A 17,110-nucleotide genomic window follows, 5' to 3' on the forward strand; every position below is an offset into this window, starting at 1 on the left:
AAACTCACCGTCTTGAAAAATGGTGACATTCAATTAAGAACGAAAACTTTATTAATTAGAGATCAAAAGTCTACAAACATTTCTGGATGAGAAACTTCAACGCAGAAAATATCGAAAATGTTAGCCAACTCTGTTTTCTTTATGTTATTATAGATGTCCATCTGAAATTTGAAATTTCAATATGTACACTAATCTTTTTTCTGAAATGTACCTGTATCTGATTGTTGATCTTCATCATACTCGCCAGTCTAGTCACATACTGGGGTACTCTCAATTCATTCACATAATAATCATGTAGATCATTCGCCAACATCTCTTGAAATCTATCAGCAACTTGAAGAATTTCTCCTTGGAATCGTTTTCCGACATATTGGAAACATAGTTGACCGAGCATGAATGAAAGTTCTATATCAGATGGATCAAGATCTATCATTGCTCGAGTCTGGTTATCCAAACGGACCTCATTTTTTATATCCATAAAGCTAAAAAAAACGAAAAAATCACCAAGATTCAGAAGAGCACTCTTACAATTTCAACTCATCCACAGTATACTTTGATAGCCATGACATATCAAGTCTCTCCTGATCGTAGCTATGAACCAACGTGTTCGTTTCCATTCGCTTGATTGTATCAATATCAAAACTTCTTCTAATTTTCATTGACGTGTAAGCTAGCCTTCCTAATCTCCACCAAACACTCCAGATTCCTTGCAGCATTTGGATCTGAAAATCTTGTTTTAGGTTCCAAATCTCTAGAATTTCCTGCTTTAGCCTACCTGAAGTTTTGCTGGGAGCATCTGAAATTCATCGAAATGAGTCAACCACTTTGTAACGAGTATCACAACGTGTTCCAGTTGTGCCAATGACTCTTCCTTTCCGAAATTTCCCATATCTGGTGGCTCGATTGCTGGCTGGAATTCAAGCACCGGATTCAATACAACGGCCAGTTTCTCCAATCGGTTTCTAGTGAAAATCGGCGATTCTGGACCCTAAAATTCGTTGAATAAAGTTTTGAAACTTTAAAAACCGTTACTTGTTGTAAAATTTTAATAGCCTTGTCGATTAGAAACTGACAATTGATAAAGTTTTTCGGGGAATCTGGAGAAGGACAAGACGACGAAGAAGCAGAAGTTTGTGGTCCCCGGAATATTATTAGATTTGATCTACCACAGAACGTATCAATTGACTGAAATAATGATAAGAAATATAAATAAAAGTCTAGAAAATGGTACTCACCGGTGGGATCCTTCCTCCTAGAACTACTATCTTGTTAACTTTGTTGACATCTCTATCAAACTGAAATCCTGGAAAACATGAAGTTTCTCTCTGAACGTCCACATAGATATAAACCAAAACTCACTTTCATAGCTCATTCCAACTTTAAGACATTTCTGCAATCGACAATATTTGCAAGTGAAATATCCTTTCTTCAAAAAATCACATTTTTTGATTCTATGACATGATTTGGACGTTTTGAACTCGACTGATCTTCTGAAAATGAGACCAATAAAACATAACTTTATTATAGATTTCAATGATAAGACTGACCTGAAAAAAGCAGCGCACGCTCTGCAAACCATTGCTCCATAATGGAACTTTCCATTGCATTCTTGTCCACAGACTTGACAACTGATGGGACTGGAACATGCGGATTCACAACTGCTCATCTCTCCATACATTTCACAATCGATCATCAAAGCTACATAAAAATGAATGCGAGAAGTTTGTTTAGTAATGCGATCGTAGAAGATTACTAAACCTAGAGAGGCGCAGAGAGCTGAAAATGAAGGGTTTTGAAACAGTACGGAGACGCAGCTTTTCTTCAAACAAAGTGAGGCAAAAAGAGCATTTTGAAGCATTTGATAGTGAGTCATGTGTCACTTGGGAGGACTACATACAACTGTCAGCTTTCAGTGAAAAGATGGAAATGACAAAGAAATGTCGAGGAGAAGTGTTATAAGCTGCTGATAATCAGAGTGACTGAAACTGTTCATTTGACATGTTGAGAGATGGAAAAGTTCAATTTTCAAGTTTCTGTTGAATGTCACAAATACTAGAATTTTAGGAAACAAGATCATTGGTTTGAATTATTTTAAATTTATTGATGAAATATCTCAAGTTCGATCAAAATATCAATATTCAATTCTTGCTCTCAATGTTTTGTTTGTCATTTAACGAAACCCAGTTTATAAAAACTGTTGACGGAAAGTGCAAAGAATCAGCTCTTATTCAAATAAAATACGGCTCGTCTCACGCAAAAGCACTCGAGAAAAGTTTTATATGATAGTTAAAATGCGTGAATGAGGTCTTCGTATTACATGACATAGATTACAGAGAAAAAGGTGTTGCAATTCAATATTGTTGGTCACGAAGTGTAGATCAACCCATTTATAATAATATAGGTTCCCAGCCACGGCTACATAATACTTTTCAAAAAGAATTAATGTCTTTAATTTCTGAGATTCGAACCTGTCAACCAAAAAAGAAGAGTATGCAGACAATACTGTTAATCGCTGAAAATATTTCAATCAAAACTCCACAAATATTTCGAAAAATGATGAGAAACATTCATTAAAAATCAGAATTCTAAAAACATTTCAGGATGAGAGACTTCAACATGAAAGACGTCGAAAATTAAAGCTAACTCGGTTTTAAGTTTATTTTTATAGGTTTCCATCTGAAAGTACTCTGTTGGGTCTTATCGAAATCTTCGTTCTTACCTGTATCTGATTGTTTATCTTCATCATACTAGCCAGTCTCTTCATATAATACGGATTCTTCTGATCTTTCACATAATACTCATGCAAGTCGTTTGCCAATGTTTCTTGAAACTTTTCAGAAATCTGCAGAATCTCTCCTTGAAATCTTTTCCCAACTGTATGGAAGCATAATTGACAGAACATATACGATAACTCCACTTCAGTTGGTTCAAGTTCTATCATTGCACGAGTCATCTCATCTAGACGTACTTCGTTACTTAGATCAATGAAACTGAACCTTTTAAAAATTAAATCTTATGAAGTTCATTTGGACGCTTACAATTTCAGCTCTTCCACTGAATATTTAGATAGCCATGACATATCGATTCTGTTCTGATCGTACCTTCTTATCAGAGTATCCGTTTTCATTTTTCTGATTGTTTCCTTATCGAAGTTCTTCTTGATCTCTGATGACGAATAAGCTAATCGTTTCAATCTCCACCAGACACTCCAAATTCCTTGAACCATTTGAAGCTGACAATAAATATTGGAATATCCGCATTTTCATTGATTTTATACTTACCTGAAGATTCGGAGGGAGCATTTGAAAATCGTCAAAATATGTCAACCAATTCGCAACCAAAACAACATTATGTTCCAACTGAGCTAATGATTCTTCTCTTCCATATTTTAAGGAATCGGGAGGATTCACAGAATGCCTTGACTTCAAAACTGGATGAAGTGCAATTGCTAGTTTAGATAAGCTGTTATTAGCGCAGATTGGAGATGCTGGACCCTGAAAAGACATTTGTCATTTTCACTTCTAGTGAGACTAACCTGCTGTATCATATTTGAAATTTTATCAATCAAAAGCTGAACATCGATAACATTTTTTGAGTATCCCTGAGACGAGTTTTTTGGCATTCTAAATATAATAAGATTTGATCTTCCACAGAAAATGTCTATTGTCTGAAAAGGTGATATGGATACAATTAGTTCAGAAAGTTATGAGACTCACCGGTGGAATCGCACTCTCCAGTCTTGTTGTTTCTTTATCCACCGTAGAACAATCACTATTCAAATGCACATCTGTAGAAACGTGGATTTTTCTGCTGACCTAATTACTTTTGAAACCAACTTTCTAAATTCATACCAACTTCGATGCATTTCTGCAATCGGCAGTATTTGCAAATGAAAAAACCATTTATGAAAAATTCACATTTTCCGTTTCTCTTACATGACATGGTTCTTTTGAAAAGATCGGATCGTCTAGAACATAATTTACAACATTAATAAAAATATAATCAAGCTGACCTAAAAGACGCAGCACATGCTCTACAAACAATGGCTCCAAAGCGTTTTCCACTAGCTTGTTTGGAGCAGACTTGGCATTTCGACATATTAGAAATATTCAGAGTTCCGAAGATTCATATTTGGAGAACTAACCAAAAGGAAATTGTGAGAGATCAAAAAAAGTAATAAACGTAGGAGGTGGAAAAGTTTGGAAATAGTAGGGAGACGCATAGAAACAGAGTGCACTGTTAGAAGTGACGTCATCGCTGTCTTTCCCCATGTCTTGGAATTTTACGATATTTTGTTTAAAGTATCTTTTTGAAGAAGCTCAACGAAAACTTTATTTATGGAAGTCACATGATTAGTATTTAGTTTTTATATTCAGCTCCTCTCTTGACTTGAAACTTGGCATAGGCAGCTTGATCTTCTTCAGATTGAGTCTTTATGAACGTCTCCAAATCCACGTATAGTTTGGTTACGCATTCAATTGCATCGTGGAAACTTGGACTGTCCCCGTACTTGGAATATGCATCTTTTCCATCTGCACATACCTTGAGAATCCCCTCGATTGCTTGAGGAGAAACTCCTGCTGACACAAGTTGAGCTTGATACTCTTCTCCTGGAAACGTTGAGTTGAATGGACTAAGAAATAGAATAACCTACCAGTTAAGCGACTAGGAAGTGGCATTGCTCAAGAATATTTTTTAGAATTAACTTGATTCTATTGGATCTCCTCCACTTTTAAACATTGCAAACCTGTGTGTTGTGATTTGTGACTTGTCGGTCACAACACACGGTTCATGGCTATTGAGAAGGAAAAACAACTGGTTTTACAGAATAGGACATAACTCACAGTGCACGGTTTTTATCATATAAAACAGAAAACTAAATCTAATAAAATCAACAAGAAACAATGTTCAAACTGCTTCTCATTTCAACTTGTCTTATTTCTGTTGCATTTTCAGCTCCCCGTCGTCCAACTGGTACTTAAAAAACAATTGTTAAAATTATTCAAACAAAATTTCCATTCAGGTGACGAGTACCGAGCCGAACTGGTTGCCGCTGGACTTTCCACTTCAGCTGTTGATGGAATCATGAAGATTAGTGAAGAGGCATACATAGCATTCTCGAAATATGGAAAGACACCGAACTTTCAAGATGCGATAGAGGCGGTTACCAAGCTGATGTTCAATCTGGAAGATTTCATTAAAACTCAATCAAAAGAAGATCAAACGAAGTATGCTGCCTATTGTGAGAAGAAGAAAGAAGAGTATAAGAATTGAAAATGTTGATTGATACATTTCTCTATTCTTGATTTTCAAACCTTTGGATTCAATAAATTTATTATGTTATCACTTTATCGGAGTACAGTTACGACGATGTGACATCCCATGTTTGTCAAGGAGAGAACCAGCATTTTTAAGAGAAAAAAACTATGTGACTTTGGCTACCTTTCTGCAGAAACATTCATGTTTTGATCTCTCTTCTGAACTCGAGTGCAATAACCAGAAATCCTCGTGTTTTCAGCTGTAAGTTCACACATGATTAGATTTTGGTTTTTGCTGTTAACCTTATTATTTCCGAGAAAAATTGAGTTAATTATAAATGTTCGATGACGATCTGAAAAACTACTATAAATTCGAAAGCTTTCGGTAATTTTTGCTACAAATCTTATGAAAATGAACACTTCAAATCTGGAAACTTCTCCAATTAACAACTTTGCATTCATTCCATCAGATAAGATTCATCTTTGTGAGATATCTATATTACCCTGTGCTTTTTTCTTGATTTTTACTGCTCCAATCGTGACTATTTTCCTGATTTCAACCACTTGCATGTATCCAATCTTTATTCATGTGTCACGGAAAAATGCAGATAAAGATAGGGCAGTGAGTTTATTTTTAGAATAATAATGCTTTTGAAAATTTGTTTTCCAGGCATCAACATGTCATATCACTTGTCATTTTCATGATGTTACTAAATTTCTGCAGAAAACATTCTGGATTTCTGTTCTGTTACTGATTTTAGTTCTGGCAATCTAGTAAGATTACCGATAACAACAAACATCAAAAAGTTATTTCAGCAACAATGTAAGTAAAAAGATATCTGGATCTATTATTATGCTAATTCCATTATTGTACCTTTTTATTCTAACCGTCACTATGATTGAACACATTCTGTTATCTGTTCTTGCTATCCAACGGTGTCTCTTATTCTTCTTCGAATGGTCAGTTGATTACATCACATTGAGTGATAAAGGGTGGTCTAGACTTATCAAGTTTCTGTATATCTACATGTTCTTATTCAACTCAATTCTGAGAGTTGTGAAGGCGTTCATGATTCCAGCCGATTCAACCTTCAGTTTACCATTTATTGAATTCATGAACTTTTATAACTCATTGGATATGGTAAGCATATCTCGGAGTCGATCAAGCATCGACCAACTAAACATAGACACACGAAAAAAGTTGACCATCTTTGATTCGCCAATCTTTTTGATCAAAGATAGTATCCAGTGTTCTAAGTAGAATAAAGATTTTTTGAGATGAACAACTTTTTTCGTATGATCACTACTGATGATCGAACGAGTCTGAGAGTGCGGTATAAAATCTCCGTCTGTGTTTCAGAGAATCTACTTTATTATCAATTTTCTAATGGTTTTCTCAGCCTTCTTTTACATCCCAATGGTAATTAGGATCAAAAAGTTGTCAAATCTTCGGTCTGTCCAGGCGAATCAACCAGAAAGATTTATTTTGTATCAAACTTCCGTTCTTCTGGTTTTTAAACTAGTTCGTAGATTTTATTTTAGCTTGAACAAGTACCTGAATTTCAGCTTTACATACCTTCTATTTTGTTATTAAGTGCTGCATTGGCACAACTGAATGAGGATTTGGTAACAAGTAGATAAAAACTATGCCTGATTCAGTGGGGATTTCAGATTTTTTCTGCAATAATATGGATTGACATTCTCACAACTCACTTCATTATTCAAACATCTTACCTCATCAGCAACAGATCCAACATGACAGCAGCGTTGGCATGGTGTGGATTCAGCAGATATTCTGATGTGGCACCGTACACAGTTCAGGAGAGAACTACTAATTTTTGATTTATCCTGTGAAAATAAATAATTTTCATGAAAGTACTCAACAAATCATGTCTAACATTGTTTGCAAATCGGTTTTTTTTTGGGAAAAATGAAATTTTGTAACGAATTTTGCATCTGAACAAACATGGCTGTGACATTGATGTGTGGGTGGTAAACCAAACTACAAATGCTGAAAATAAAATAAAATTCAAGACAATTTAGAAGTCGTGGGTTAGAAAAATAACAAAAAGACAACATTGAAAATCTGAAAATTGAGAGAGTTGAGAGTGCTGAAAACCATTCAGCGGAATTCAGTTCGGTGCAGTTCATTCTTTGGCCAAAATTTTTGTTTAAACAGTTTGCCGCGGAAAATGTTGGTGCATCTTGTGAAATTACATCGAAATATCCAGAGAACAGTTGTGCAAAGTGACAATTAGTTCAGTATAAAAAGAATGTCTAGAATCGAGAACTTCACTCTTCAGCTCTCTTGTCTTGGTCACACAGAGCAGCTCACCCAATCGTTCAGCCGAAATGATTGCTCTTATCTCGATTGTCCTGGCTTTCTTGGCTCCACAGGCTAGTGCTGTCATCGGAGGAGACCTCAATTGTACCAGTTACAATGGAACTGCTGTGAGTTTAGATAACAATTTACACAAGAATATCTATAAAATTACAGTTCGTCTGGACACCAGCTGCCACCGCTTGTCCCAATGTTATCTCCGATTCGTCTTGCGCTGTCCTCTACCCAGCACCAGTTGTTGCTGACGGATATCCAGCACCTAACATGGATCAACAGAGACCATTGGCCTGTTATACCACTGCCACCGCCACTCCAGCCGCTATTGTCATGGATATGAAGAAGGCTGCTATGGATAACTGCCCAAGAACTTGTGGATTGTGCTGCCAGACTTCAGCCTACAACTGCGCCAATGTTCAATGTAAGTAACAGTTCCAACTATATCAGATCTAGATTCGGAACTAGTATGATCTATCGGCAGATTTGATCAGACTGGTTTTAGTTAGTCAATTTTAATTTTTAGTAATCCAATACTCAAACTAACTAGTAGACTTTTTCTTTAAAAAAAAGATAAAAATTTTATGAAATTAGTTATTTCAGTCCCACGTCTCAACTGCGCTACCATCACCCAATCCCAATGCCTCTCGCCCACTTGGAGAACCATCATTGCCGTGGATTGCCCATCTGCCTGTGGATTCTGTAACCAGGGAGGATGCGTCGATGCCATTATGGACTGTGCCAATGACATTAGAGTCTGCACCGCATCTGGAATGGAGTCATTCGTCGCCACCTACTGCCAAAGAACATGTGGCAAGTGTGCTTCTTCCACAACTACCAGAACTATTACCACCGGAACATGCAGTTCTTACATTGCTGATTCAAGCACCGCTTGTACTGCTTGGGCCGCCAATGGATTCTGTACCAACACCTTCTACACTCTTGCTCAGAGAAGATCGTACTGCGCCACCTCCTGCAGACTTTGCTAATTGATTTGCAACACTTCTAGACGTGCATATCATTTCTGTAGCTTTTCTGACAAACTTCAAGACGACATCACAACGGGTTGACGACTATTCACATCATAAGACAACGCTAAGATATTTTTTCAGTTGATTTCTTTTTTCATGCTTGACCAACATGATCCAATAAAGTTTTCACTGAACAAGTTTTATTTTTTATTTTTTATTCATATTTCTCACAAATTGATACTATGAAAATTCAAGAATTGATAAGTAAATATCTGATAAAAGATCAATGCTCTAAAACAATAGTCATCAATAATTCACATGCCATCTCGCAATCAGTTTTATTATTTTCGAAACGTACGCATCATTTCGATCTTCGTACTGCTGCGCCTAGTATTTCATAACACTTTCGGTGCAATTTATTCCAGATTGTCATCATTTCAAGCTCACTAAAGATGACAAAACTTTTTACAGCCTTATATATAAACTCTCCCCAAGTTTTAAGTACTCACAGTTCCTGTACTAACTTTCTTCTCAATTAAAAATGGTTTCTTACAAACTCACCTACTTTGATGGCCGTGGAGCCGGAGAGATCTGCCGCCAAATTTTCGCATTCGCTGAAAAAAAGTACGAAGACAACAGATTGTCTGATGAAGAATGGGCAAAGTTCAAGGCAACTGGAAGTGAGTTTACTGTATCCTAAAAAGTAGTTCAACCTATTTATTTCCAGAATCCCCATACAACCAACTTCCCCTGCTTGAAGTAGACGGAAAACCACTTGCCCAGTCTCACGCAATGGCTCGTTATCTTGCTCGTGAGTTCGGAATCAATGGAAAAACTCATTGGGAAGAGGCTCAAGTCAATTCATTGGCTGATCAATTCAAGGATTACTACAGTGAAGCCCGCCCATATCTCGCAGTGAAACTCGGATATACGGAGGGAGACGCCGATGAGCTCTACAAGACTGTCTACCTCCCAGCTTTCAAGAAACATTACGGATTCTTGTCGAATGCATTGAAAGCCAGTGGAAAAGGATTCATGGTTGGAGATTCCTTGACGTGGATTGATTTGTTGGTTGCTCAACATTCAGCTGATTTATTGGCTAGAGAGGGAGAGGGTCTGTTCAAGGATGTTCCTGAGATGAAGACTCATTCTCAAGATATTCAAGCCATTCCCCAAATCAAGAAATGGATTGAGAAGCGTCCAGTTTCCGATTGGTAATTTCTTGTACTTCTGAATTTTCAATTTGAATGAAGTTTTGTTGCACTGATTTCATATGATACTTCCTCATGTGTACCAACCGTTAAGAATCTGAGATTTCAATGAGAACTTTATTTAAACATTATGGTCAGGAATGAAAAAACAGAGAGCATTGAAAATGATTTTTGTTGTCGTCGTTTGGTGTTACAGGTCGTAAACCCGTCTTGAGTTTGTCTTGAAGTTTATCAAAGAAAATAGAATATGCATTGTTTTTTGAAGTGTTGCAAATCAATCAGCAAATTCTGCAGGTGGAGGGGCAGAAAGATCTTTTCTGAGCTGCAGTGTAGAAGTTGTTGGTACAGAATCCGTTGACGGACCAGGCTCCGCAGTTGGTGCTTGAATCGGCGACGTCAGAACTACATGCTTCGGTGGTAATAGTTATGGTAGTGGTAGAAGAAGCACACTTGCCGCACGTTCTTTGGCATTAGGTATTGAGAAAGTTTTGAAGTTTGAAAGTATTACAGATTAGAATCTTATTAGTGGAAAAGATTTGTCCTCGTTCTCACACATTAGTGAAAATATAGCAATGTCTCACACCACATTGAAGCCTGCTAAAATATAATGGATGAATGAAGCTGTTCAACAAATCAAAACAATATTTGTCTCATTTTGGCAGACAGGATTTTGTAACATATGCAACGGATTTAGCATCTGAACAAATATCTATCCAGTCATCTAAAACATGTGGGTGTTAAAGCAAACTACAGAATGTCACAAGGTAAAATATAGTATTTCAAATATATTAGAAGATTCTAGAAAACTTTTAATTTAGACAACATTCAATCAAGTTGATTACGACGATTCTTCATCATCACCTAATCCAAGTCATTCCTAGAAATTTTATCGTAGTTTATACTCTGGCCAGACCAGCTGTCTAAACAAAATGTTCGAAAAAACCGAGTGCATCTTGTGCACGTAAACCAGACTGTAACAGTTTGAAAACAGTTGTTCAAAGAGACAATTAGTTCAGTATAAAAAGAAATTCTTGAATCAAAAACTTCACTCTTCAGCTCTCTTGTCTTGGTCACACAGAGCAGCTCACCCAATCGTTCAGCCGAAATGATTGCTCTTCTCTCTGTTATCTTGGCTTTCTTGGCTCCACAGGCTAGTGCTGTCATCGGAGGAGACCTCAATTGTACCAGTTACAATGGAACTGCTGTGAGTTTAGATAACAATTTACACAAGAATATCTATAAAATTACAGTTCGTCTGGACACCAGCTGCCACCGCTTGCTCCAATGTTATCTCCGATTCGTCTTGTGCTATCCTCTACCCGGCACCAGTTGTTGCTGACGGATATCCATCTCCAGGAAGAGACCAACAAAGACCATTGGCATGCTATACCACAGCTACCGCCACTCCAGCCGGTATTGTCCAAGACATGAAGAAGGCTGCTATGGATAACTGCCCAAGAACTTGTGGATTGTGTTGTCAGACAAATTCTTACAACTGCCCAAATGTTGCTTGTAAGCCAACTACAAAAGTAACTTGGTTGTATATAATATATAATTACAGTCCCACGTCTCAACTGCAATACCATCACCCAATCCCAATGCCTCTCGCTTACCTGGAGACCAATTATCGCTGTGGACTGCCCATCAGCCTGTGGATTCTGTAATCAGGGAGGATGCGTCGATGCCATTATGGACTGTGCCAATGACGTTAGAATTTGCACTGCCACCGGATTGGAGACATTCGTCGCCACCTACTGCCAAAGAACATGTGGCAAGTGTGCTTCCTCCACCACTACCAGAACTATTACCACCGGAACATGCAGTTCTTACATTGCTGATTCAAGCACCAACTGCCGAGCCTGGTCCCTCAACGGATTCTGTACCAACACCTTCTACACTGCAGCTCAGAGAAGATCTTTCTGCGCCACCACCTGCAGAATTTGCTGATTGATTGAATCTTAAAATCACCTTATATACTAAGTTCTTCGACAAACCTCAAGACAAACTCAAGACGGGTTTACGACCTGTAACACCAAACGACGACAACAAAAATCATTTTCAATGCTCTCTGTTTTTTCATGCCTGACCATCATGTTTAAATAAAGTTCTTATTGAAGCCTCAGATTCTTAACGGTTGATACACATGAGCAAGTGTAATAAGAAATCAATGCAACAAAAGTTTATTCAAACTGAAAACTCAGAAGTTCAAAAAAATTACCATTTGGAAACTGGACGCTTCTCAATCCACTTTTTTAACACTCCTTTTACCCAACTTCGTTCCCATCCAGCCAAGAAAGTGTCTACTAAAATTGACAACAAATTGACAACATTGAAAATACTACATATGTATACTCTAGTGTTGCCTACCACTTCAGAATGGCAAAAGAATGAAACGTAACTAATTATCTTTTATCGTTTAAATTCAACTGGACATCTAAACAACGACTTCACTACAACATCCGTCGAAACATAATGAACTACAAAGTCCAACACTTTCTCTCACTATCTATTCCTCTTTGTATTCTCTTATCTCGTTTTGTCATCATCTGTTCTCCTATAAAAGAAAACAACCTTGAGAATTCTTCTAACACTGTCTCCCATTTATTTATATCGGTTCGAAATGTTCGATTGTTGTTTTCTTCTATTTGCTGTGATCTTCGGAACTATTTTCGTGTATTTGAAAGATCTATTCACTCCACCAAGAATTAAAGAAAAGCCAGAGGTATAAAACAGATCGAAATGAAAGTTAAATAATATTATATTAGTTTTCAGATTCAAAAAAAAGATTACAAGAAAGATACAGTATACTTATACCAGTACAAACGTCTGAAAAACTGTCCAAACCTTTCCCCATTCTGTATGAAAATTGAAGTACTTTGCAGAATTTACAATATTCCACACGAAGTAAGTTGATAGCGGCGGCTCGTATTATTTTAAGTCGTTCAATTTCAGATCGTTGAATGTACCACAATGCGATCAAGAAATGGACTTCTACCTTTCATTGAACTAAACGGTCAACATTATTCCGACTCTGATCTGACTGAGATGCGATTGAAAAGTCATTTCAAGATTCCAGTGAGTCTTTTTTACTGAAAATTAAACAAAAATAAAGGTATTTTAGACGCTTCCTGATGAATTGGAAACCCAATCAGTTGCACTCAGCAAGATGACATTTTTCCATTTGTTCCAGTAAGCTTCATTTTTGTATTTCATGATCAAGTATGTATTTTCAGTATTATCTACCGCTACAAAACTTCTGAACACAAGTTTTATGAAACTATATACCAACTTCTTGACATGCCCCCTACCCTCTCTATTTTGATTCTTCCATTTGTGAAAGCAAGTGTCGGAAAACGGTTTTATGCCAGGAACGTTGGTGCAATCGGAGACTTTGAATGGAGTGAACTCGATGAATTCCTTCATAAAGATCTGGAAGTGATTCAGAATACAATGAGAGGGAAATTCTTGTTTGGAGATAAACTTACAGCGGTGAGTTTCAGTCTGATCCTATGGTATCTAACATCATTCCTTTTCAGGCGGATGCAACAGTATTCAGTCTCCTCGCAACTGTATATTATCCCTTCCACACTCATATATCTGATGTTCTCGAGAAAGACTTCCCAAAGATTCTGGAATATGTGGAACGTGTTCGCAAAGAAGTTTATCCGAATGACTTCACTTTGTAACTTTTGATTTATTTGGAAATTGCCGTGGGTACTAATAAATAATTGTGAGAATTAAAAAGTTGAAATTGAAATTTAAAAAAAAATGAAATCAAAAATGAAATTGAAAAAGGCTGTAGTCATACACTTATTTACTAAAACTATTTGTTCAACTGTGAAAATGTTTCGTTTTATTTTCAGTTTTGATCTCTTCGAACTGATCGGATGAGGCTTGTTCAAATAATAGGATACTGTAGTTTTCATACAGTATTGTAATTGGAGAAGTTAGAACTAAAACATGATATATCGCAAAAAAGCTCAAAAAAGAAAACTCACTGATTTCAAGGTTTACAAAAAGAGGGAGAAAACAATGGACACTTCGTTTAAATAAGTAGATCACAGAGCTTTGGTAGATCGAAATCCAGAACTATACGCCCGAAAATACAAAAGTAGTTTCGGTTAGATACCTGGTCCTTGTACCCAACAAAAGAAAACAATCGTACGTTTTAAAGTTATTCGCGCATTGGTTCTAAATTGATAAGTAACGACTCACTGAGGTATGGAGCTTCCTGGAAAAGCAAGGGAAAAATGATTATCAATCATGTGAACCGGCATATGGGTACAGTAGATGTAAGATAAGCAATTTGTTTTTTTCTCAGTTGAAAATGTCTAACTTTGAGAGGATGTTACGGAATCTCTGATTGTCCCACAATTTAAACTATGTGTAAACCATACATAACAAAGGCAGTGTTTCATTTTTGTAGTTGACAACTTTTTTGTACGGATACTCGCTAGAGAGTTATGATCATTTTGAGGGAACAGCTCAAAAATCACTCTATTTTGCACCGAAAATGGGACGATTTGAGGAAGAAATTACTCAGCCGATATGTAACTTGCTAGGGAGTGTCCGTACAAATAATTGTCAACTACAAAAATGAAACACAACCTTTGTTCTGTATGGTTTACCCATAATTCACTTGTTGGGACAATCAGTATTACCATGACATACTCTCAAAGTTGGAAAATTTCAACTGAAAAAGGCCAAATTGTATATCTAACATTTTTTGAGGACTTTTCAAAAACAAGTTTTATCTCCAAAAGAATAACGGACTGTACATACCAGAACTACTTTACAGTAATCTGTATCTTGTCGACTGTCTCATCTCCTCAACACTCTTCACACCCACATTGCCGCCTGCTGATATAACAAAAAAGATATAAACATTAAACACATCCCGAGAATCAAAAATTGAAACGCATCTGTAGTTTCCTGTATTTACTAGAAGCTGTTCAAATAATGAAAAAATCAAAAAGTACAGAAAATGATTCAGTATAAAAAGAAATGAACGGTTCGGAATAATCACTTTACTGAGATCGTACAACAATGATTAGTGTGATCTTCACTCTTCTCGCTTTCACTGCATCTGATGTAATGGCTGCCATCGTGGACGACTTTTCCTGTACCGATATGGTATGAATTTTAGATTTTAAAGTTTTTGAAATTTCAATAATTTTCAGACCTCATACACATCTCTTGCTACTGCTTGTTCCAACAACATTGCCGATTCGTCTTGCGCAGTTCTTTACAAAGAATCAGCTGCCGGAGTTGGATATCCAGCACCAGGAAACTCTGTACAACGTCCATTTGCGTGTTACAGTACTGCTGCGGCAGGAGGATCTGTAGATCAAGGAATGAAGCAGGCAGCTATCACGAACTGTCCAAAAACTTGTGGAATGTGTTGTTTGACACCAGCATACAATTGTTCCAACGCCCAATGTAAGTGTTGAGACTAACTAAAAAAGCTTTTAAGAATATATTTTGTTTCAGTCCCAGCTTTCAATTGTGCCACAGTTCTCCAATCCCAATGTACTTCCTCAATCTGGCGTGAAAAGATCGCTCAGAATTGTCCATCAGTCTGTGGATTCTGCAACGACGGAGGATGTGTCGATGGAGTGACGAACTGTGCCAATGACATCTCAATCTGTACCAACATCAATATGCAATCATTTGTGAATGAATATTGCAAGAAGACTTGTGCCAGATGTCCAGCTAATCCATCGGGTCCATCCAATCCAGGTAACCCAGGTAACCCTTGCATCACCTATCCAGCCGACACTTCAACATCGTGCCGTGCTTGGGCTGCCAACGGATTCTGCACCAATGACTTCTACAAGAATGTCTGGAGACAATATTGTGCCACCACTTGCAGAATTTGCTAGAAGAAAAGAATGACAGTCAGACACACGACGACGGTAACGACCATATATGTAATAGCGGACTATGTAAAGATTTTTAACATTGTTTCTTGATTGACCACCTTGAAATGAAGATTTCTTTGCAACAATTTTCACAGCACAGGTTTTCAGTGAAATATATTTATTGAATCATGATGGTCAGACATGAAAAATAAAAATAAAACTGAAACAATTTTTTGTCGTCATCTGATGGTAGTGGTCGTCAACCAATTCGGTGTTGTCTTGAAGTTTGTCAAAAGCTTAATATTAAGACAGCTAAGAGTATTAGTCTGGAACTAACTAAATCAGCAGATTCTGCATGTTCTAGCACAGTAGGCTTTTCTCTGAGCAAGAGTGTAGAAGGTGTTGGTGCAGAATCCATTGGTGGCCCAAGCAGTACAGGCGGTGCTTGAATCGGCGTTGTAGGTTGTGCATGTTCCGGTGGAGATGGAAGAAGTGACAGTGGTGGATGAAGCACATCTTTGGCATGTTTGTTGGCAGTAGGTATTGACAAAGTCTTGAAGTCCGACAGTGTTACAGATGGATCTGTCATTGGCACAGTCAATAACGGCATCGACACATCCTCCAGAGTTACAGAATCCACATGCAGATGGGCAGTCGGTGGCGATGATTGATCTCCAGACAGATGAAAGGCATTGGGATTGAGTGATGGTAGCACAGTTGAGACGTGGATCTGGAAGAGATTTTTCTGAGAAGTGAGAGTTATAGTTTCTTTACTTACAAGCAACATTGGCGCAGTTGTATGCTGAAGTCTGGCAACACAATCCACAAGCTCTTGGACAGTTATCCATAGCAGCCTTCTTCATATCCATGACAATTCCAGCTGGAGTGGCCGAGGCGGTAGTGTAGCAGGCCAATGGTCTCTGCTGATCTCTTCCTGGAGATGGATATCCGTCAGCAACAACTGGTGCTGGGTAGAGGATAGCGCAAGAGGAATCGGAGATGACGTTGGGGCAAGCGGTGGCAGCTGTGGTCCAAACGAACTGAAGTGAATGAAATAAAGTTTCCACTGGTAACTCTGAAACTTACAGCGGTTCCATTGTAGGTGGTACAATTGAGGTCTCCACCGATGACAGCACTAGCCTGTGGAGCCAAGAAAGCCAGGACAATGGAGATGATTGCAATCATTTTTGCTGATTAGTTGAGTTGAGCTGCTCTGTATGACCAGAACAAAGCGCTGAGAAGTGAGGAATCTGTCTCTTCGATTTTCTTTTATACTGTGATTACTGTCACTTTGCACAACTGCTCTCAAACTACATCAGGTTCATTTCACAAGATGCACCCACCATTTTTTTGATCGAGAACAAATTAATGTTTATACAGATGATCTGTTCAATGAATGTACTGTAACAACTACCTGTATTTTCCGATTCTGGAAAAATATTGTGTCTGAAAGAATGCGTGCTCCTTCTATTCT

At 37.6% G+C, this 17,110-nt stretch overlaps 9 protein-coding genes across 9 annotated transcripts; 6 read left to right on the forward strand and 3 right to left on the reverse strand.

Annotated features, from left to right (window-relative positions):
* Positions 1–62: 62 nt before the first annotated feature.
* Positions 63–4,098, reverse strand: GCK72_019893 (uncharacterized protein; the record flags this gene model as incomplete). The annotated part of the gene is made up of 15 exons (XM_053733282.1): positions 63–161; positions 212–482; positions 529–722; positions 776–988; positions 1,033–1,185; positions 1,236–1,303; positions 1,360–1,490; positions 1,548–1,698; positions 2,749–2,990; positions 3,039–3,232; positions 3,282–3,422; positions 3,536–3,667; positions 3,717–3,787; positions 3,837–3,967; positions 4,013–4,098. 15 exons carry the CDS (start codon positions 4,096–4,098, stop codon positions 63–65), a joined length of 2,277 nt encoding a protein of 758 aa, XP_053582195.1.
* A 261-nt stretch (positions 4,099–4,359) lies between these two features.
* Positions 4,360–4,679, reverse strand: GCK72_019894 (uncharacterized protein; the record flags this gene model as incomplete). Its single annotated transcript, XM_053733283.1, has 2 exons — positions 4,360–4,610; positions 4,655–4,679. The coding sequence occupies 2 exons, from the start codon at positions 4,677–4,679 to the stop codon at positions 4,360–4,362; spliced, it is 276 nt and encodes a 91-aa protein (XP_053582196.1).
* A 225-nt stretch (positions 4,680–4,904) lies between these two features.
* On the forward strand, positions 4,905–5,274 carry GCK72_019895 (uncharacterized protein; the record flags this gene model as incomplete). Its single annotated transcript, XM_003116465.2, has 2 exons — positions 4,905–4,974; positions 5,024–5,274. The coding sequence occupies 2 exons, from the start codon at positions 4,905–4,907 to the stop codon at positions 5,272–5,274; spliced, it is 321 nt and encodes a 106-aa protein (XP_003116513.2).
* A 552-nt stretch (positions 5,275–5,826) lies between these two features.
* On the forward strand, positions 5,827–7,100 carry GCK72_019896 (uncharacterized protein; the record flags this gene model as incomplete). The annotated part of the gene is made up of 5 exons (XM_003116572.2): positions 5,827–5,880; positions 5,929–6,032; positions 6,075–6,399; positions 6,825–6,884; positions 6,930–7,100. 5 exons carry the CDS (start codon positions 5,827–5,829, stop codon positions 7,098–7,100), a joined length of 714 nt encoding a protein of 237 aa, XP_003116620.2.
* Positions 7,101–7,610: 510 nt separating this feature from the next.
* Positions 7,611–8,582, forward strand: GCK72_019897 (uncharacterized protein; the record flags this gene model as incomplete). The annotated part of the gene is made up of 3 exons (XM_003116537.2): positions 7,611–7,709; positions 7,756–8,017; positions 8,197–8,582. The coding sequence occupies 3 exons, from the start codon at positions 7,611–7,613 to the stop codon at positions 8,580–8,582; spliced, it is 747 nt and encodes a 248-aa protein (XP_003116585.2).
* A 523-nt stretch (positions 8,583–9,105) lies between these two features.
* On the forward strand, positions 9,106–11,722 carry GCK72_019898 (uncharacterized protein; the record flags this gene model as incomplete). The annotated part of the gene is made up of 5 exons (XM_003116045.2): positions 9,106–9,244; positions 9,292–9,778; positions 10,832–10,979; positions 11,026–11,287; positions 11,337–11,722. 5 exons carry the CDS (start codon positions 9,106–9,108, stop codon positions 11,720–11,722), a joined length of 1,422 nt encoding a protein of 473 aa, XP_003116093.2.
* A 673-nt stretch (positions 11,723–12,395) lies between these two features.
* GCK72_019899 (uncharacterized protein) lies at positions 12,396–13,461 on the forward strand (the record flags this gene model as incomplete). The annotated part of the gene is made up of 6 exons (XM_003115874.2): positions 12,396–12,497; positions 12,548–12,679; positions 12,728–12,850; positions 12,897–12,964; positions 13,009–13,264; positions 13,312–13,461. 6 exons carry the CDS (start codon positions 12,396–12,398, stop codon positions 13,459–13,461), a joined length of 831 nt encoding a protein of 276 aa, XP_003115922.2.
* Positions 13,462–14,821: 1,360 nt separating this feature from the next.
* GCK72_019900 (uncharacterized protein) lies at positions 14,822–15,657 on the forward strand (the record flags this gene model as incomplete). Its single annotated transcript, XM_003116243.2, has 3 exons — positions 14,822–14,908; positions 14,956–15,214; positions 15,266–15,657. The coding sequence occupies 3 exons, from the start codon at positions 14,822–14,824 to the stop codon at positions 15,655–15,657; spliced, it is 738 nt and encodes a 245-aa protein (XP_003116291.2).
* Positions 15,658–15,977: 320 nt separating this feature from the next.
* Positions 15,978–16,821, reverse strand: GCK72_019901 (uncharacterized protein; the record flags this gene model as incomplete). The annotated part of the gene is made up of 3 exons (XM_003116613.2): positions 15,978–16,366; positions 16,415–16,676; positions 16,723–16,821. 3 exons carry the CDS (start codon positions 16,819–16,821, stop codon positions 15,978–15,980), a joined length of 750 nt encoding a protein of 249 aa, XP_003116661.1.
* Positions 16,822–17,110: the final 289 nt, after the last annotated feature.

The sequence above is a fragment of the Caenorhabditis remanei genome, chromosome V, assembly GCF_010183535.1.
Source record: "Caenorhabditis remanei strain PX506 chromosome V, whole genome shotgun sequence".
Classification (NCBI taxonomy): Eukaryota; Metazoa; Nematoda; class Chromadorea; order Rhabditida; family Rhabditidae; genus Caenorhabditis; species Caenorhabditis remanei.